The following is a 21617-nucleotide window of genomic DNA, read 5'->3' on the forward strand; positions in this document are numbered from 1 at the left end:
TTTTAAAGTAAAAGAGAGGAATAGCAATGTGAAGAATTCAAAACAACAATAAAACCTACATTTTTAGAGGGTCTTCTTGTGCTTTAGAGTTTCTGTTTGCTTGTTAGTTTGGAAACTCTCCATACTCCTAAATGTAGCTTCCATGTTTATGTCCCAAGACCCTACTCAGAAAGAGGGAGAAAGTTTTCCAGGTTTCTTAGCCTACCTTTGGTTCCTCACTTCCCAGGCAATGAATAGGAGACCATATCCTTTCTTGTAATGTTTTTCTTTCTTTTACCAAACTTCCTTGAAAAAAAAAAAAACAAAACCTTGAAATATTTCCATACCATTTTTTTCCAAAGGGTAATTCCTGATTAACACAGGCAGGAAAACTCAAGATTTATCATCTTCCATTCCCAAAAAGGTGAGATGTGAATATTGATGTTGTGCCCTCTTCCTTCTAATAAGCCTTGAGTAATACTTAAAGTTAAGTCATCCTGAAAACTAAGAGTTGAAGGTACATCAACTTTATCGTTTTGGTTTTTCTTTTGTTTCCACAGAACTCCACGTCGTTCTTAACACTTCAGTATTTTTCTCACATCCTATTATTTTATATGCAAATTACAATATAGCAATGTAGCTTCAAATGCTGTTCTGTTCCTAGGTTTTTCCACATAAGTTACCCACCACAGAATATCTCCTACAGGCATTTTTAATCTATTTCCTTATCTCCCAGTAACCATTGGTTCTCCACTCTGAAACTTCCCTCAGTTTGTCAAGAGTTCTTAGAGATAAACATATCAATAATTGAAAGCTAACTGGTGAAGGAGCTATGCAGGATTGTTCCCTTTCATTTTCCATTAGTCTAAAATATACATATGTACATACACCTACACATACAACAAATTTACACTGTCTGCAGAAATAAACTGCAGATGTAATTCCATACACACATTTAGAGATTCACATTTTAACAGCAAACTTACACACAGATATAAGGAAATATAGTTTTATACTCCTAAATTACATAGCAAGCTGGAATAGATAAGGCTTTTTTTTTTAAGATTTATTCTTTCTTAGGAGTCTTAGAAAAAGGAGACATAAACCTCAAGCTATGTCTGTAGCAGTTATCAGTCAATGTGGGATTATTTTTACTGACAAATTATCCGACTTGCTTACTCTATACAAAAAGCGATATAAACATACTGTATACAAAACACAGAACACAGAATTCGAGATAACAAATGGAAACGTTATACAAAATACTTGATACTGTCAGTATGTAACTCTGTATAGCTCTGACCAAAGAACTGTTAGCCTGGACATTCTTTTCTGATATGAAGGAATAGTCATAGCTATAGAGCATTCTTAACCTACAGAAAAACAGGAATGAATTGACTGGGGGCAGGAGAGACCTGGCGACACAGCTGAAATACGTAAGTGCACTGTTCTACATATGTATACAGCTTAGCAGTGTCATGTTAGCTGAATTAATTTCTTTTTCATTGTTACATTCATCAGTAGGTGATCCAGAGCACAAAATATAGTAACAGAGAACTCAGTTTTCATACTTACTGCTTGGTACAGTTATTAAAAATAAACACTTGCAGATAACCATTGAGTAGCTGTCAGAATACTAGTTTTGAAGAACTTGAAGGCAAGAACCTGGTCAAATGAATAAAGATCAGAAATGGTCAAAAGAAATTCATATAGAAGTTTAACACTCAGCAAGTGTATCAAAACCATTTTTCATTTGCTCACTCAGAGACACATTCACAATAGCTGAATTACACGTATTTATACTGAGTACGTACAGTTAGTTGAACATAAATATGACAGGTATTTATGAAAAACTATGTAGATGGTTACTGAGTTTATAGTGATTTGTGTACTTGATCTAGTGAGTCCTAGGGTCACCTTGGTACAGTCGACTTTTTACAATCTTATCAGTTTCTTGACACAGTCAGTGAAAATCCGCACAGAAGCTCCAAGTCCCAGCAAGTGATCAGGCCCATCGTCCACTGGAGGCAAAGCTTCTGCTGAATGAGAAGTTGATTTCAGAGGTCTTGTATTTTCCCCAAGCACCAAAAGGCACTACTACTGCAGTAGTGTTATCTTCAGTACCATACTGTATTGCCTGCAAGTTATGGCAGGAAGGAAGAGATGAACAATGGAAATCAGAGTCTGTACAATAAGAAATGGCCTTTCTCTGGAAGGCCAAACTGGTTTAAAACATAGTTACTAATGCAATTATTTCACAGTGGTTTGTATCAATTGCATATAGGATAACTGATGTCCCAAACAACTATATTAACTATATGCCACTGTAGCAGTTTTGGCAATAAATACACCAGTGGACTAAGGTACAAGATACGTAGCTCCCGAAGAAGAAAACAGGTGTAAAGCATGTAGCACAGGGACTAATGCAGGGTTAAGGATTCAGTGTTAGCTCTTACCTAGCAATTCTGATCCTAGGAATTTAGCTTAAAGAAATAATAACCTAAGGAAGTGGATGTGTATAAAGATATAAAACTGTAAGAAATTTTATTACAGTCTATACAAAATAGAAAATTGGCATAAACTAAACTTCCTACAGTGAGTGGAATTATAAATCAATTTTAGGAACTAATGCAAATAGCAAATTATATAGTCAGCATCAGTAAGTGCTTGGGATTACAGCAAACGTACTTCAAAAGACCTCAGAGCCTGGGACTTCCTGGGTTCGATCCCTGGTCCGGGAAGATCCCACATGCCGTGCAGCAACTAAGCCCATGTGCCACAACTACTGAGCCTGCATGCCACAACTACTGAAGCCCGCGCGCCTAGAGCCCGTGCTCCTCAACAAGAGAAGCCACCGCAATGAGAAGCCCGCGCACCGCAACGAAGAGTAGCCCCTGCTCGCTGCAACTAGAGAAAGCCCGCGTGCAGCAACGAAGACCCAACGCAGCCAAAAATAAATAAATAAATTTATTTAAAAAAAAGAAAATACCTCAGAGCCTGAGGTCAAAACTCTGAAGAAAAAGATTGACAAAAAATATGTGATATAGGGGCTTCCCTGGTGGCGCAGTGGTTGAGAATCTGCCTGCCAATGCAGGGAACGTGGGTTCGAGCCCTGGTCCGGGAAGATCCCACATGCCGCGGAGCAACTAAGCCCGTGTGCCACAGCTACTGAGCCTGCGCTCTAGAGCCCGCGAGCCACAACTACTGAGCTCACAAGCCACAACTACTGAGCCTGCTCTCTAGAGCCCGTGAGCCACAACTACCGAAGCCCGCACGCCTAGAGCCCGTGCTCTGCAACAAAGAGAAGGCACCGCAATGAGAAGCCTGCACACCACAGCAAAGAGTAGCCCCTGCTTGCCGCAACTGGAGAAAGCCTGCATGCAGCAGTGAAGACCCGATGCTGCCAAAAGTAAGTAAAAAAAAAAAAAAAAAAAAAAAGGAGCTATCTATCCAAACAAGAGTATTAACACATGGAAATTTTACGTTTTTTTTTTAACTGGATATTATCCAGCTTCCAAATTTTAGCTCTGACTGGCACACCGACATACCACTCATCCATATACCTTTTTGTATTTGTTTGTACACACCCATTTTTCAAAACCAGAAATTGACTATGCTATAGTGTTTCTATATTGGATATTCATGTGGAGCAGTCAAGTTTAAAATGGTCCAGTGGTTGGATTCAGGAGCTCGGCTGTCTGGGTTTGAAGACCAGTTCTGCAACGTGACAATCTTGCCATCTTGAATAAGTTACTTAATGTCTCGGCCTCTGTGCCTGTGCTCTCTTCCTCTGTGAAGAAGGGATAATTCTAGCTCCAGCCTCAGAGGGTTATCATGATGATTACATGAGTTAAATACATATGAATAGAAGAGTGCCTGACACACGGTGCCATTAGTATTTGCTAATGTTATAATTTACCAATGCTGTTACTATCATTTCAGAATGTGTACAAAGCCAAAAAATAAATGTAGCTCATTTCCTTGGCATATTAATTTTACTTAACTACTTGGAAGAATTGTAAAAAAAATTTTAATTGGAAATATTATGGAGTCAAGTGTAAAATTCAATGTAATGCTAAAGCTAAAACACAAGATTTCAAAGAAATCTCCAGTCAGTGGTGGCCCCTCCAGGCTGCACCGAAACCTGCACCTGGCTTTGTCCTCTCCTCCCTGCCCTGGGACTTTTCTAGCAGAAGCTCTGCTGTGTCACCTGTTCAGTAACTGCATGGGCTGCTTCACTGGGATCATGGCACTGATTGACGAAGTCACAAATCTCTTGACTGTTTACCATGAAGTTAATTCCATCTGTAGTGAGGACCAGGAAGCTGTCATCAGCATGATGTAGCTGCAATCAGAACCAAATGCATAGGATTGTAAACTAGACTCAGCCTTAGAATAATCTTCATAATTCAACAATTTTATCTGTTTTCTGAGTGGTCATCCGTGTTTCAGAGCTTGTAGGCAAACAGAGTGAAAATGGAAGGCCTGCATTTAGGGCAAAAATAGCAACATTTAGCATCAATCACGGAGGACAGACCTAACATTTACTTAGTAACACCATGGAGGAAGAAACCAGATAGCTCAATGCCGACGGGCAGCTTGATGTAATGGCTGAGAGAACTGTCTCTGGAGCCAGGCTCCCTGCGTGTGAAACCCACCTCTATTTTTCAACTGGGCAAACATAGGTAGGGTGAAGTGTATATGCTCCAGATTTGTTTTCTCTGTAAAATGGGGTAGGAGTAGCTATTCTGAACAGAGCCTGGCACATAGTAAACTGCTATGTAAGTATTTGTTAGACGAAATGAATATAAGTGGGATATCTATAAGACATAAAACTGTTCAATAAATTAACAATCATTTGCTGCCATTACCGGGAGCCTACGCTATAACGTGCCAGGTACTAGAGCAGGCTGGGGGTTGCGCAGTGAAGCGTCAGCTCACCGCTGGGTGTACGCTGGGGGAAGTGGAGCGTAGTGGGGACAATGATCAGTAGCAAGCAGACGATGTCACAGAAAGAGAGGTGGGACAGCTACTTAGCTTGGTGGAAAAAGGATGTCAGGCTCAGCTGCCAGGGGAGGGTGATGCTGAATGATGAGGAGCAGGTGAGGAAGGGCCGTACACAGAGATGCTTCCGGGCAGATTCCACAGCAGGGTGAAACAAAGCCAACACTCCCTCGCACATTAGGCCAGGAAAGTACTACCTTATTTTACCTGAAAAGTTTATCTATCCTTCCGTTAATAACTTCTTTTTAAAAGCCATTCTGGGGACTTCCCTGGTGGTCCAGTGGTTAAGAATCCGCCTTCCAATGCAGGGGAACGCGGGTTCAATCCCTGGTCGGGGAACCCGCGTGCCGCAGGGCAACTAAGCCCGTGCGCCACAACTAGTGAGACCATGCTCTCTGGAGCCCGAGCCCCACAACGAGAGAGGAGCCCATGCACCGCGAGGAGGAGCCTGCGTGCCACAAAGAAAAGATCCCATGCGCCACAAGTAAGACCCGACGCAGCCCCAAAACAATAAATAAATAAATAAATGAATATTTTTTTCAAAAACTAAGAAAAGTCACTCTGGCTTCAGTTAAGGCTTGCAAGAAAGCCTGTGGATGGAGACCATCCTGCATTCCTTCCTTGCCTGTGTATCAAGGGTTTGCAAGTCCTTTCTTACCTTAATCCTCTTTGTTTCCGGTTCTGCTATCACACCACTGGTTTTAAGATCCAGATCTCCAAGACTCCTGGTCATCGCGAGTCTGCCGTTCACGTGAGGCTGTCCCAGACTATTCCAAGCTACAAAACCGCCACATTTCTTAATCCTGATCAAAAGAAAGTTAAAAGACTACGTTGTGATACCCAGAAAACCAAGGCTCCGTTACACTTAAGCATAAAATCAGTTTACAATGCAAGGTTTTATTTCTCTCTTAAACTACATAAATACTATCCTTACAGAAAGATTGATGAGTGGAGGTAGTACCTTTCTTTTTCATCTTTTCTTTCTGGAGTATGGTCAATTGTCAGCTTCATGGGTTTTCCTTTTCTGCACAAAATAGCTCGGCTATCCCCAACACTGGCTACAACCAGTTCAATACCATCTCTCAAAAGGGCTACTGTTGCAGTAGTCCCAGAGGTCAGAAGGGTCGCTGCAGACACGATGAAAAAGAGTACAAGTCAGTGACATTCAAATGATTGGAATTTTTATTACAAGATAAAACACAGGCATGTTAAACTAATGCTGAAATGTATCATTCTAATTTAACTAGAGCTACGCAAATAAAATGCAAATGAACTATGTAAGTAAGAGCATGCAGAGAAAGAGGTATTTAATTCAGTAACAAGGCTCCATGCAAACAGAAAAAGTTGCTAACCTAATTTGGTAAAAAATGCATCACTGTCTCCAAATGGCTTCTAGTTATATACAGTAGGGTTCACTTGAATGGATCATTATTACACCTTTGTGTGTACATCAGGTGTTGGGGTTAAGAGTATTACATTTTAATTAGATTGGCTAATATGGCAGGATGATTTAGGTCTACAGAGCCCATTCAGGCAAGCCAACTTTTCTAAAATCTATGCACTCAGCTTGTTTCTTCCATTTCTTACCCCATCCTGTGAAATTATTATCAGTTAATAGGCTAGTAAGCAAGATATGCCAAGTGCATCATTGGCTCTTCAAGTACTATATTTTATATTCTTTCCTTCTACACCTGTTTTAATTTTACAGATGTTCACACACACACACACAAAATCCTAAAATGGTTAAAGGTTCACATTCTTTTCTCATCTTTGTCCTCCCCAGACATGGAACAAAGGTACAGCCATCATTATATTAGGAGTAAACCTGGAGGGCAGGGAATGAAATTCATTCTAGTTTCCCATAAACTTGGTATAGTTCACACTTGTAGTTCCACCGGGATCTAAAACAATCCGTCTGTCCCCAAATGCAGGACAGTGCTGCCAAGTGCTAATCCTGTGGTCAAGCCCTGGGCCCAGAGAACTCCAAGAATATTAATTTCCTCTGACCAATAACAAAATTATACGTTGCTTGGCTGGAGGTCACCGCTATTTCCTCCATCCAATCCAAAGTGCATTTTTGCCTTTTTCTCTGGTGTATTCTAACAGTGTCTGCCCTAAGTTCTTTACTACTTGTTAAAATTTTTGAGGGTGCATTGAGCCTTGTCAAAGTGAGAATACTGTGAAATTATGGACTAAAAAAGGAAAGCAAATTGAAAAAAATCAAAAAAGATAGCATTTAAAGCAGGTATTATCTTCAGTAACATGGTTAATTTTTTAAAGCATCTAAGTAAAATAGTCAGGTGATCATCTAAAGATGATTTTGACTTCAAAGGCAGATTTAGGAAAAATGAAGTGCTATTGACTGACTGAGGCTCAGTCTTTCCCATTTTTTTTAAAGACAATTTTAAAAACAGCAGTAATGCATTTTGGAAAGATATATATGCATGTATTTTCCAATCAGTATATTAAAATGCCTGCTTTAATCAGAAGAGGAAAATGGAAAAAAACATGAATAAACCCTGCTTAATCTTCTATATCCGTGCCGAATTTACTTTATGGAGAAAGAGCATATAGAGTTGCACTATCTTCCCATTTATCTCTTTTGATTTTGGAACTGCTGTGCCAAAGTAGTATCATCTTGGCAAAACTAAGATATATTATATATCACAGTGGTACAACACCAACGTTGTAGTGTATCAGTGATGTTTATATTACAAGTGTCAACTTGTGACTGTCCTAAAACATTATACAAGGGAAGCTTTACAGTTTAACCTCTGTAATCTTTTCAAATGATTAGAAGAGCCAGGCGAGAAAACACAGGCGTTTACTCAGATGCTACCTGTCCAGGGAGTTTAGTATTCTCCTTTGTTTAAACTGGCAGGAGCGGCTTTTCTCTTTTGTTTTTTTTGGCCGCACTACACAGCAGCATGCGGCATCTCAGTTCCCTGACCAGGGATCGAACTGGTGCCCCTGCAGTGCAAGCTCGGAGTCTTAACCACCAGGGAAGTCCCAGGAGCAGCTTCTTCTTAAAAGTGGTTTTTAATTGGCTACATCAAGAGTTAAAGCTTCATAAATGAAAACTTCAAGTTTAGCTGCTTAGGATTGTAATTCACGGCTCTGCCATCTGGGAATTTAAAAGAGCTTGGGTTTTTAACCAACCCAACTTCACAGTTCCAAAATCCCAGGATTTATGGGAAAGTTTTCAAAACTGTTGATTCTGGTTTGCTGAGCATCTAAGAATATAAATATTAAATCGGCATTTGTTTTCATTTAACATTTAACGTGGAAGTAGAAATTCTCCCTTGTTTCCCTAACAACAAAACTATAAAACTAAGACATCTTTCAATAAGTTCTTAACACTCACGGGACATCTCCTACTGCAAGCCATCTCAACTAATGGGACAAAGAGGACGTGGGAACCTTCCCGTAGTCCAGGCTAGGAACCGCTGGACTCCTTCACCTGGGACAAAATTAAGCAGATCTCTCTTTCCACTGAAGCCCAGCATATAGTGTCCACGGGCTCCAGGTCTAGAGCTGCTGAGCGGGCACAGTTCTCTGCCACAAATAACACGCACAGAGGCAGACAGGAGATCCACCCAGGAACTGTGCTCACACACTACACAACTGCAACACGGGGGAGGGTAGAGAAGGGGCTGCAAAATAAGGGGAAGGGTTTTATTTTGGTGCAGATTTCACTAGAAAATTATATAGTATTCCGGGAGATGCCAGATCAATGACTCCAAAACTCAGTTTGCCCAAGTTGATGGTATTTTGTAGTTGAGTCTGTTTTTCATCACAGAGCAACACTTCTCAGTTTTGTGGCTTCCCAAGGTAGGAAAACCTATATACAAACGTACGTGTACCAAGACGCATATTGTGGAGACACAGACACACACCTACGTACTCAGGCGCACACACACACAGCCGGTCAGTCAGTCAGTCTTGAAGAGTAAATCAGTACCTTTACTGAGTTGAAAAAAATGCACTATAAATTTGTTTGGTGTCAATATCAGAACCGTCCCAGTCACAAAAGGGAAAATTCATGGGAATTCACGGGTAGAGCACTGAATAGTTTATCTGACAAGCATACCTGAGAGGATGTAAACTACAGTATACCACCAAATTACTGGGATTTAAATATAAATCAAGAAGGAATCAAAGCACCTCCTATACCAGATACAAGGAGTGACTTATGTGTTAATGGTGCTGAATGCAGGGATTTTAGGATCTAGAAGGCGTTTTCTGAGTAGACGATTAATTTAAATTGATTGTTTAAACAAAGGCTAGCAAGGCTCTTGAGCGCGAATGAATGTTTACGATTTTATGCAATTCATAAAATGGGAGTTTCTGCAGCTCTCTCTTTCCTCCAGTGTTGCAGGTCAATATAGCAAAAGAAAAATGATCAAGATTTTGAATGGCAACATAAAGAGTAAAGCTGTACTTTTCAAAGTATAACCCCCCCCAGTAATTATTCAACCGTGTAAAAAATAATATGTATAAACCAATACAGTTTCAGTGTTTATCAAAAATGAACGTTCTAGACATGTATGAATCATAAACACTAAATCAGTAACAAGTTGAAGCAGTAACAGCACAATAAGAATATCTCTTCAATGCTGTCCCTATTTTTTTGCTTATGGCTGCCTCCAACATAAGAAGGGAAATCAGAAGAAACACTGCATTTCTCACACTGGTTATTTTTTAGTTTAATTCTTCCATAAAGAGATCAAGTAACATGAAGAGCATGGAAGTTTCCAATGAGACTCACAATGCTGCCACCAACGTCTCCCACTCTGAACGTCAGAGCAAGTCTTCTCTTTTTGATCCATTTGTGTCTTGGGGAGCTTTGTTGCTTTCAAATCTTAAGCAATCTAGAAACACTTCGAAGAGTTTATCGGATATATAGGATATCATCTAAGTTTTCTACCATCTGGTTTAAGTGACAATTTGTTCATTAAACAATAGACTAATGGGACATCATTTGAACTTACTGGCTGGTTTCATTAATTGTAAAAATACACATGACTGGTATAAAATGAATACAAAATATTCAGAGATGATGATGAAATTAGCTATTTGTAAATAAGGGTAAATTGAAAATGCGTCTACAACAAATCAATAAAAATAGCCAGCAATTTCTTAAGGGCTGTTTCTTGATAAGTGGCATTCTGATTTTATTCTCCTCAAACTACCCCCATTTTAAACTGAAATAGTAAATATTTTAAATGCTAATGAGATAATTTGAAGTATTTTATGCAGATATTGGATGAAAGTCTTAAAAAGAAGAGAGTGTTTTATTTTCACTGTATTATTTTCACTTTCTTTTGAGAAAGCTAATAGTATGACGTGGGGCACTCTTCCCTACCTGAAATTCCAGCATTAGTGATTCATTCCTATGGTTTAACCAATCTCTTTTCAGCTTTCCTTACTCAAAACTCAAATCCCCCCCTAGAAGTGATAACTCATTAAAATATATACATTATATTAATAATTCAGTTAAATCAGCTATAGGATAATCAAGGAATAAGTTATAGTAACTTTGGTTAAGAAAGAGTAGGCAGGGGAGATAAGTTTAGTCCAAATAATTACTGAGTACCTTCCAGACTCTCTACAGGGTGCTGAACCCTAGAGATTCAAAAATGAATAAGCCATGGCCCCTACCCTCAAGCTGATCACAGAAAGGGTTCAAGGAGGGAAAATGGCGCTGATGCTAAAAGAAAAGGTGAAAGAAATTGGAGAGGGCAAACTGCACTTACTTCACAATTTCCTTTAACTAGCATCGGTCCTACTCAATAGCTATGCCAAAAAGAATATCATTCGCTCTTATAATACTGATACTGCTTCAGTTCTTACTAAAAACTAAAAAATGTTTTTTAATTTAAATAATAACTTTGAAATCTGAAGTGGTACACTTTTTTTTTAAATCCACATATTGAAAGGTTAAACAACGTACAGCATCCCATCTTTAGTGGCTTTAATATATTTGATAAAATAGCTCCCAAATATCAAAAGGCAATTTTTGCCACCTTTGAAAGCCTTGGCAACTGATTAAGAATAAATTTAAAGTTGTTCTCAAAATACTTACTTAAAAAAAAAAACACACAGACTAATTGATCTATAAGAAGACATGCAAAATAAGACTTAAGAACAACAATGTCATAACAGACCCCTTCTCTTTCTTTTAGTAGTACACTAAGCACCATTCTGTCATGCTCCATTATACTTGCAAGCAAATGGCCATCAAATGAAAAATAAATTTTAGAATATCTTATGAAAGGTCTGAGATCATTAACTCAAAGTATGCGACAGAGCAACTAAGTTAAATAAATTTTCATTTCATTATTAGAAATGAAGTACATTTTTATGGTTAATTTCTTTGCACAACTGAATTGATGTGAGAAAGGTATCTTTAGAAAGGTTCTTTTAAGGTAGGCAAGTTACGTCAATTCTCTCCCTAAGTTCAAAATTCCCTTTAACTGTAATTTATTATTTAATAAATGAAAGGAGTACTCTCACATTTTATACCAAATCTATCACTGTTTTAAGCATCTTCGTCAAGTAGGTCCTCGACAGAAGGGCTGACTGCGCCCGTGAAGGGGTAATGGTTTTTGATTGTTGGCCACATTCCCATGGTAAACTTGAACATTCCTTTCTGAAAACCTTACCCAGTGAGCTCTACCTATTTACACAACAGCTGGGGCACACCATCTGCACTACAGCCGATAAACTTCGTGGTGTGATACACAGCCGACCTGCTTATGGATGAGATAAGCGCATACCAATATTCAGAGTTATAAAAATACAACTGTAAGAAAGTGTTTTGATGTCCTCTTCACTTTCGTATGTTTTCCCCACGAGGAACCAGTACAGAATCTCTTCACTTTTGTATGTTTTATCCACGAGGAACAAGTACAGAATCTTATGCTAAAGTCTACCGTCTCTCAACCCTTATTTTCACAAGGTGAGGGGCCAGCTGGAAGGCGGAAAAAAAGTCCAAAGGAACGAAGAAGAGAAAATGGGCCTGAATAATCTACAAACGAGAAAACAAATCCCTGAACTGAACAAAGAGAGTGGACTCTAATGCTTTTCGGAGAAGTATGATGGTGATAAGTTTCTCGAAAAAGAGGAGGAAAAACTTCTTAAAATGGCAAATAGAGCCATCCTAGAGTCATCCTCTCTAATACTCATCAGTAAATACGCCCAGGAGAGAGGCCACGGTGGGTGCCAGGAACAGCTCAGCCCTAACTCTGCAATTGACCTTTTACCTCTCTCTGAGTTTCACTTCCTTATCTGTGAAATGGTGAGAATTTCCAGCCCTATCGCACTCCAACTGAAAATTACAAAAATAACATTGCTGTGGTACACTTAGACCTCCTTTAAACAAAAGGATGAACAAAACACAGATTAATGTTACTGCATGATTCATTTTCAAATCGGTTATGAGGTCTATATGCATACATTTAAATGGTTGCTGCAGAAGTTTTCAAGATTAACTTTATGAGCAAGAAATTGGGGGGCCAGCTAACCAAAAAACATCAGCTACATTTTCCTGAAATGGTTTTGATAAATTTAGTCAACATCAGAAACATTTTACTTTCAAAATGTAAGGTCATACAGTACACAAATTCTAAAATTCAGCTGACATGGCTTTGTGTTTAACAAATTAAAAAATGTCAACTAGTTACCACAGGAAAGCTGCAAGATCAAGCTTTTTTAAGAAATGGAAGAAAAAAATATCTTCCTTCTAATTTTACAGAGTAGTGCATATTAGCCATTGTCCTTTTCTATTGAGGACCAATTAGCCATTTTCTTCTGGTGTGGACATTTACTCTCTGGCTAGATTAGATTACCCTGTAGTGAATTTCAGTACTTGCGCATCAGATTCCTCTAAAAAAAACCCCAAAATAATAAACCCTCTCATAGTACGGACCTCTTGCCCATAAAATAAGCAATCAAACAGATTAAAAAATGTTTTTTAATCTTTTTAAAATTGAAATTCAATATCAGAACCATTTTGGAGCTCCAATTTCTAAAACAATCTCCAATACAGTTCATTTAAAAGTGGATTTAGTTTGGATTCCAATAACATTTAAAGTGATTCTTCATTTAAAAAATCATTTTCAACATAAGCATCCTTACAAATAAACTTACATTAAAATTCCCACCCCTTAAAGGGCTTAAAGTGTTTCCTTTTTCCCTGAAATGCCCCAGGACAGTAAGGAAAGAGATTGCTTTACTTACCATCAGCAGACAGGTGGGCATGACTTGCAAAGGCTTTATCTATTTCTAGAAAAGCCAAGGTCAACACAGTTTCCAAGTTGTCCTCCTTAGGAAGCAAATCCCTTCGTGGAGAGGAAAAAAGAGCCCCAAACAATCATTTGACAACAGGTTTCTAGCCTTCCTCTTGGTCCCTCCAGCTAGCAGTCATTCCATACAATGGACCTCCGTGGCTTGCCTTTCAGAGGCTTAAGACCCACATACTAACGAATCAAATTGAGAAAGAATAAGGCACAGAGATAAGCCTTTAAAAACAGTAAAATAAAAGCCCAAGCCTCCATCCTTAAAAAAATTAATCCTCACTGTCACAACCCTGAGAAGTCAAGAGTTCCTTTATATTAAATTTAAGCCACTGAGTTCCTTTGTGGAATAAGGCAAATATATATATAAATCAACTGATGAACGGTCTGAATAACTGTGCTTGGAAAGAAGAGTCACATGGTCATAGTGTCACATGTTCTCCCCCTCTTTTAATTCTAGCAGTAGTGTGACCCTCAAAATACGTTAATAATAATTGTGGTAAATAAACTTTTTAAAGAGCTCCAAAGCACCCTCATTAAAAGCATTTTCCCTATTCTAATGCCAATCATCTAAAGCTATTTTCAACAAGTATTCCAAGCTATTCATACCACTTGAAAGAATAATTACCACTTATTGAAGCACTATGTGCCCCGCACTGATAGGAGCAAATGCTACTCATAGCTTCTCAGAGCACATGAGATCAGGTACTTTATTAGGTTAATTCACTTGAAATGCTCACAAGTCAAGTGCTGCAGATTCTGGTCAATGCTCTCACCGAGGGAGTTGTTAAAACATACATATTTCTGAAGTGGTAATAATCATCTGTAATAACTGTCATGCTTGAGCAACTGCTTGTTCATAAAACAATAGTGTGAAAGCACTCAAATAACTACCTTAACAGTGAATGTTGGGACTTCCCTGGTGGGGCAGTGGTTAAGAATCCGCCTGCCAACGCAGGGGACACGGGTTCGAGCCCTGGTCCGGGAAGATCCCACATGCCGCGGAGTAACTAAGCCCGTGCGCCACATCTACTGAGCCTGTGCTCTAGAGCCCACGAGCCACAACTACTGAGCCTGCGCTCTAGAGCCCCCGAGCCACAACTACTGAGCCCCCGCGCCACAACTACTGAAGCCCACGCGCTCTAGAGCCCACGAGCCACAACTACTGAGCCTGCGCTCTAGAGCCCCCGAGCCACAACTACTGAGCCCCCGCGCCACAACTACTGAAGCCCACGCGCCTGGAGCCCGTGCTCCGCAACAAGAGAAGGCACCGCAGTGAGAAGCCCACGCACCGCAACGAAGAGTAGCCCCCGCTCGCCGCAGCTAGAGAAAGCCCGCGCACAGCAGCAACGAAGACCCAACGCAGCCATACATACGTAAAAAAACAAACAAAAAACAGTGAGTGTCTCAGCCAAAAGGTGAAAGTTTAAACGGGAAGCATAAGGCACACTGCAAAGAGTGAAAGACATTGTATCATTTGTACGTACAGGATGCATTTCTCCATGTGGGTGTGACAGAAATCGGCCGCCGCAGGTCCGCCATGGCCATCATACACCGCAAAGCACAGGACTTCGTCTGTCAGCTGAGCAAAGCCAAACCGGTCTTCGTTCTCTTTTCGTTTGCCAATCTGCGAGGCGCAGCCCACGTTCGCCAAGCTGACTTTGGGAATCGGCTTGCCATACTTAATGCTGGGCGGCAGCAGAATCGGCTCATCGATGCGGTTGTCCCAGATGCCAAAATTATCCCAGGTGGCTGGTCGTCCGCTACCATCGGGGTCAAACCGAGAACACCTGGTCTCTGAAGTGGAGTTGTGGCACGTGGGCGTCGCCCGCCTGTCCTCCTGCAGCAGGCGGCCGCTGAGCAGAGCTCTCTTCCTCACCTGGTTCCCGGCACTTCTAACCAAAGTAAGTAAGGCAGCTGTTGACATAACTCCAGAGGACTCAGGAATGAGGGAAAGGTCAAGGGAACAACAATGGGCTGTCTTCCAGAAAAACGGTGCAACTGAGTAGAAGGAAACAGAGAGAGAGAGAGAGAGCGCGCTAGAGAGACTCCATCAATAACTTCAAATGTAACCGATATATCATTAGCTAGTACCAAGAATGAAGTCTGTAAAGAAGGTGGCACTTAACAGCCTACTTCTAAGAACAGTGGATCAAAAATGAATTGATTTACCTACCGCATTCACAGGGTTTAAATTCTATAAAAATTTGACAATGTGCACAGCTCACACAGAACAAGTGCTTCTCCAACTTTAACCTACAATCACTTGGGGATCTTGCTAAAATGTAAATTCTGATTCAGTCTGTCACGTGTGGCCTGAGATGCCGTATTTCAAACCAGCTCCCTGGTCCGGCAAGCAAGTTGCTGGTCGGGCAGGCCCACACTTTGAGTAGTGAGAATACAGAAAACAGGCGTAACTAAATAGTCTTCCGTTCATCAACTCCATTGCTCTGAAGAAAAGGTGGGGAAAAATATTAACAATAACAGTCTCTTACGAGAGTTAGAAATTTAAAAAAAAAACTGGTTAATAGAATATTTATGATAGTTCTGTACTCAGAGAGTGCCCAAGTTTTAGCAAAGATACAATCTAGGATCTCAGTTCAGTTTAAGATTTCTCAACTTACTAAACTATATTATTCTGGTTCATGTAAATTGGGTCGTGCAGACACGTGCCAGAGGCACAAGGATAAGCCAGCTCTCATGTGTGTGATCTCAGGAACTGGGGGGATCTGCATGTGTGACAAGCAGCCCTGATTTATGAGCCACTGATCTATGCATTTACATTAACAGCTGCAACTCGTCCGAAAGCCTCCCCTGGGCGTTGGCAGGGGAAATTCCTACACCCCTGCAGGAAGGGCTGTGTTTCTGGCAGTTTGCCATACAAATAAGGTTCTAAGCAGAAATTCGCCTCCATAGTGTTTTGTTCTGTTACTTTATGAATTAAAAACCAACTGTAAAAAATAGCACAATGTTACGATTTGATAATGCCGGCGGAGGGTATACAGGTGTTATATTATTCTCAACTGCACGTTTGAATTGTTTCACAATAAAAAAATGAATTTGAAAAAAATGTATCTCCCCAAAAGGCACACATGAACACACAGAAAAAGCCCAGCTTGAATTCATCTACAAGAAAATGCATTACAGATTTGAAACAATCATTTTCAAATACGTTTTTGGAAATCAGTCTAGCTGTGTGTAGGAAGGACCATCACTCCTTTCAGTAACTAAAGCGGGAGAAGGAAAGGATGAGGTTCCAGAGAACGCCCTTGGATACCTAAGCAATGGAAGACATCTGAGCCCTGCCTTCTCAGAACTTAGAATGAAGATGGCCTCCCAAACTATTAGTGGGTCACAGAAGACTTAGGAGGCCGTTCCTTCTTGGCCTTTTAGCTAATATCAGGTACTAAAGTCTGAAACTCACTTCTTTTATGACAATACTGGGGTCGGGGGAGACATAGCACCTCCGGTTATCAAAGGGAAACCACATCCCATTACCAAAAAAAGAGGTGTTTACTCCTTTGCTTCTGTTTGAAGGTTATATGTTATTCAAAACCAAAAACTGTGTCAAATAAAGGTAAACTTGTGGAGAACTTTCAAAGTATAATACAATCTAGCAAGTAAGAGAACTAAGTACTAATTCTTGATGGAGATAATTCACAAAGCAGCTTTATGTTATAAAAAAAATAAAACTTTAAATATGTTCATTATTAAACATTCACATTTGAAGAGTGCACCAGAAATTAGCAAAGTACTATTCTTTTGGCTTCAGTCCAAAGCATGTAAACCATACTCAGCCTTGTGCCACTTTGTAGTGACACACCTACTTTAAGCAAGAGTTCTAGAATTCCAAACTAGGAAATATTAAGTTTTTCTGCAGCTCTTCTAGGATACACTCTCTCTCTCTCTCTCTCTCTCTCTCTTCCAAAAGTAAAATAAATAAAATGAACAGAGCTGCACTCATATCAGGGAACATATATCCACTGGAAACATTATCTAAGAATGAAAACATGCAGGTTGAGTTTCTTGAAGCCTGCATAAAGTAAAATCAGTCTTCAACCTGGCCTCCTTCCTCATTCCTTATCTATACAATCATCTCAGATAGTAAGCAGAATAGTCACAGGAAAATATTTACTTTAAGGCATACTATTGGCTATTAGGGTAGATGAAATGTAACGCAGATATATTGCCAGCTTACAAAATAAGGTCAGCGTCACTTATGCAAGCAGGGGAGTGTCTAAAGAAGTGGTTCAGTCTCCTTTGCCTTACGCAATATAACTAAATCATTACTAATCTGAGGGAACAACTCGAAGAGGACCTGCGTTCCCAAGCTAAAGAACAACTTTGAATTAAACCTGCACATCAAGAAGTTTCCTTCAGAGCTTCAAACTACAAATCATTCATCATAGCCCACGCCCCCCCACGCCCCTGGAAATGACGAGGAGCTCACTAGCAAGTGGAATTTATACTGTGGGGAAAAAACAAAAGCCTTAAAAAGAAAGTGTTCTTTATAACAAAAAGAGTAGAGAACAAACTGACAAAACACCTAAGAAATATTTTTATCATATGTCAGTTCAGCAATTAAAAATGGGCATGGGTTTATCGTTCTGCAAACCAAAAATAGTTATTCAGGAACCCTTTATGTCAATCTCTCAATCGAAAATCAAGGCTAGCTTATTTTCATTTTAACATTTACATTCAGTCTTTGAAAGTCAAAGTAATCCAAAAGAGTCAAAGGGCAGAAGTAATTCTGCTTGAAAGACATTTGAAGACACAAAAATGTCGGAGGAACAGTTAAATGAACCGAGAGCCCAAGAACACATTATGCTGCAAAAATAAAATTTAAAAACTAGGCTAAGCAAGAAAATAAAGACAAATAACTTGATTGGAATCCTAGCTACATAGCAGCTTATTTATATAAGCAACCTAGCTATACTAATAGTCATATAACATAAGGGGGGAAAATGGACAGTTTTCCACCTAGGCCAAACTGTTTTCCAAATTCTTTTTTACTCCCCAATCAAAAAAAAATGTATGGCTCACGATTTACTTTAATCACATGAATTTTTTAAAACGTGTGAGTGTGAGCCTGCATATATTCTACAAACTGACAATAAATAAACGCTGAAAATACTCTCCATTTTCATCATTTTAACATTCATTTGTGTGACCAGGCCTCCATCTTCCTCCTCCTCAATGCTTTTGGTTAATCTCATAGTTTAAAGTCCTGACACAGAACTCTGACAACTGAACAAAGTTGACCCCTGATTGAACAACGCTGACTAGCAAGGGGGTATTCTCAGCAAAGAGGCTTAAATGAAATAAGTTGTGAGTCCACAAGAGTAGGCACAGAGATTCCACCCTAGAGCGTTGGTGAGAGAAAAGCCACATCCTGAAAGTAGGAAATCTCAGGTGAAAAGCGTCAGAAAGGGAAAAAAAAAAAAAAAAAAAAAAAGCATTTGGTTTCTAGTAAACTTTTGAAGTACACACTTTGTTTAAAAATAAAAGGGGGGTGAGTGATGAAGAAAAGCCACATATACAGCTACAGGATTGCTATGCCTATTTTACATTTTCATCTTATTCCAATTTTATAATCCCGCAATGATTTAAACACCTTGGAGCTGTCCAAATGTACTTTTGGAAAAGGGAGGCATTCACAGTCTCTGGCAGCAGCGTGCACTTGGGATTTGAGTTAAACTGCTCTTGACTGTTGAAAGCAGGTAAAAAGTGCAGTTTATTGCTGTCATGTTAAGCACATGCCAAAATTACTCAGGAGTTCTAGGGATCAGTACTACTGAAACTTGCTTAGATCTATCCCTCTAGCAAAAATATTTAACGAAGTATTCACATTTGCCCATTATAAAGTGGCACTCAGGTATCTTTATATCAGGAACTTACACAACGGAAACACAGGTAATTTTAATATTCTTAAAATAATTATTTAACCACTCTAGAAAAAAAAATCACCCCAATCGATTCAAATATTATGGAAACCTCCAGAATGTATTTCAGGAAATTTGGACTCCAATATCCTCTTTACCAGTACCCTGCTAGGAGGAAGGAAAGAAAATCTACTAGTCTACATGAGGGAGGAAACAAAAACAACAGAAACCTCCAATGACTCCTCTTAGGTTTGATGTGAACATATGTATTTAGATGTGTGAAGAGAGAAAAGAACATAGAAGCAATGAGAAATATTCATCATTCTAATTCCATAAATATCTTGTAAAACATTTCAGTTAATGTGGATACAGACCATATTCCAAACCTTCATTTAAGAAGAATTTTCCAGAACAACTGAGTATAAGGTGTGTATTTTATCCTTTTTCATTTCCTCTAGAGCACCTAATACAACGTTGAGATCTACACATTAAATTTTCAGTAAATTTTTTTTAAAAAGAAGAAGAATTTTCCTTTACGTTCTATCACCAGCACCTCTCCCACTCTTCCTCTTCTCTAAGATTCCAGTCAAGGGAATTAGGTGCCTGTGTTGGTGACCAACAGAAACCGACTAAGGTTCCAAGAAAAAAATCCTGAAAAATTATAACTGAGACTTTCCTTCCCCTAGACTACGACACTACTGCTGTCTTTCAAGACCATCATGATCCGTCACCTTTGCTGCCCAATTCTGAAAGCGCCGACCGCCTCCTTCTTTCCTCCGCACTGGCGGTGTGAGCAAGGGCCGGAGAGGCCTTGCTGCACTTTTCCAGTCTGACGCTCAGATAGGCCGGTGGAGCCTTAGACACTCCGAATTCCCTGGCTATTGCCACCCGGAGTCTCGCCTGTGTCATCTCCTGGGAAACCTCTAATCTACAGACAGCGGCTGCGAAAGAAGACGTCAGCAGCCACAAGGCCTTGGCATTATAGTGCGCTCTTGGCAAAGCAAGACCCACGTCCTCAGATCGACCCCAGCCAGGCAGGGCTCTGCATCCTCCTCTCTTCCGATCCCCTGAAAGGCTCACCCTTGGACAGTTCGGGATCCTGGGCTTGGCTCGCTGGCCGGGACAGCCGAGCGAGCCAGGGCGATACACCGCAGCGAGCGCAGCCTCCCGCCGGCGCGGCGCGCGGCACTGCGGCCGGCTGGGTTCCCTCGCGCACCTTCCGCCGCCCGGTCCCCGCCCCCCAACCACAGTCTCCGCGGACAGATTCCGGCCACCGCCACGTCTCCCTCGGCCCGGCCGCAGCTGCAGCGGCGACAAGGCGCTGACCCCCGCAGCATCCTCGCGTCCGGGGGTTGGGGCTAGGCGACTCGGGGCCTCGCTAAAGGGAAGCGAGGGCGGCCGGTCCCTGCTTCCCGTCCATCGACCCTTCCATGGTCCCCTTCCTCCTTCCAGCCCGGCCCACCACCCTCGCTCGGCCGAGCGCGAAGGCTCCGCAGGAAATGCCGGCAGCCGGTGGCTCAGCCAAGGTGGGCCCCGCCCGGACATGCTGCTCCAGACCTCGAAAAGAAAGCAAGCTTCGCACAGAGAACCCAGGCACTAACCGCCGGGCTCGGACTGAAGGGGCTGGGGAACTAAACAGATATTTCCCCTCCCCTCCCCTCTCCTCCCCTCCCTGGGGAACCCTCCTCCGTTTACCCTCCATTCCGCGGACCGGGAGCAGTGGGCTGTGCCCGCGTCCGTAAGTATCATAAACGGATAAATAAATGAAGTACACTCTCCAGGCTCTTACCTCGTGATGGCAATGTCCCTGGAAAAATTTTAATTAGCTAACGGAGGGCGGGAGAGGGGTTTTCTGTAAATAAGACTGCCTTCCCCGATGTTTCCAGTCTCTGGAGCAAGCAGAACAGCCACTGGCTCATCTGCTGGAAATTCTCGAGAATTTTTCTCGGGCAGCAGCCAGATGGAGAGGGGAAAAGTCTGTTCCCGCCGACTGATGGCAGCTCCGACCAATCCGCGCTCAGCAACGAGGCGCGCCCGCCTCCCGGGCTCTCGGTCGCAGCCAATCACAGGTTCTGACGGGACCGAGCCTCCCCGCAAGGGCAGTTGGACTTGGCTGACTTTCAGCAGCGCACCGCAGAGCGACGTCGACTTGGGCCAGTGGTGGCTCGCGGGGATGTCCGCCCTTCCGAAGGCCGTGGCGCTCTGGCCAATGAGGGAGCGCCTCGGCGGTGGGTGAGGTCGAGAAATTTGGTACCTCGCCAGGGGGTTGAGGAGAGGCGGTGTGTCGCTTGGGGCAGTGACAACTAGGAAAGCCAGAACGGAATGCCAACACTTTGCCTGGGCGGAGGTAATGAAAGGCATCTGGTTTCATTGCTATTCTTTGAAAAACTCACCGTGCACCGTTCTTCGTGACTGAACAGGCATCTCGTGATCCCTTGAGAATGTGTGGGTTTTT

At 41.3% G+C, this 21617-nt stretch overlaps 1 protein-coding gene across 1 annotated transcript; it reads right to left on the bottom strand.

Annotated features, from left to right (window-relative positions):
- Window positions 1–998: 998 nt before the first annotated feature.
- On the bottom strand, window positions 999–21091 carry PPM1K (protein phosphatase, Mg2+/Mn2+ dependent 1K). Its single transcript, XM_007102529.4, has 7 exons — window positions 20952–21091; window positions 14768–15281; window positions 13225–13325; window positions 5945–6110; window positions 5642–5786; window positions 4190–4324; window positions 999–2116 (listed from the first exon to the last, which is right to left on the bottom strand). The coding sequence occupies exons 2-7, from the start codon at window positions 15205–15207 to the stop codon at window positions 1985–1987; spliced, it is 1119 nt and encodes a 372-aa protein (XP_007102591.1). The 5' UTR covers window positions 15208–15281; window positions 20952–21091; the 3' UTR covers window positions 999–1984.
- Between the last annotated feature and the right edge of the window lie 526 nt (window positions 21092–21617).

This window comes from Physeter macrocephalus, chromosome 7 (assembly GCF_002837175.3).
Source record: "Physeter macrocephalus isolate SW-GA chromosome 7, ASM283717v5, whole genome shotgun sequence".
Classification (NCBI taxonomy): domain Eukaryota; kingdom Metazoa; phylum Chordata; class Mammalia; order Artiodactyla; family Physeteridae; genus Physeter; species Physeter macrocephalus.

Coding starts and splice junctions, on each gene's coding strand:
- PPM1K (XM_007102529.4), bottom strand. CDS start 15,207: ATGTCAACAGCTGCCTTACTTACTTTGGTTAGAAGTGCCGGGAACCAG. Junction 13,326..14,767: donor CACATGGAGAAATGCATCCT/GTACGTACAAAT, acceptor CTCTCCACGAAG/GGATTTGCTTCCTAAGGAGG. Junction 4,325..5,641: donor CGGAAACAAAGAGGATTAAG/GTAAGAAAGGAC, acceptor TTCTGATTGCAG/CTACATCATGCTGATGACAG.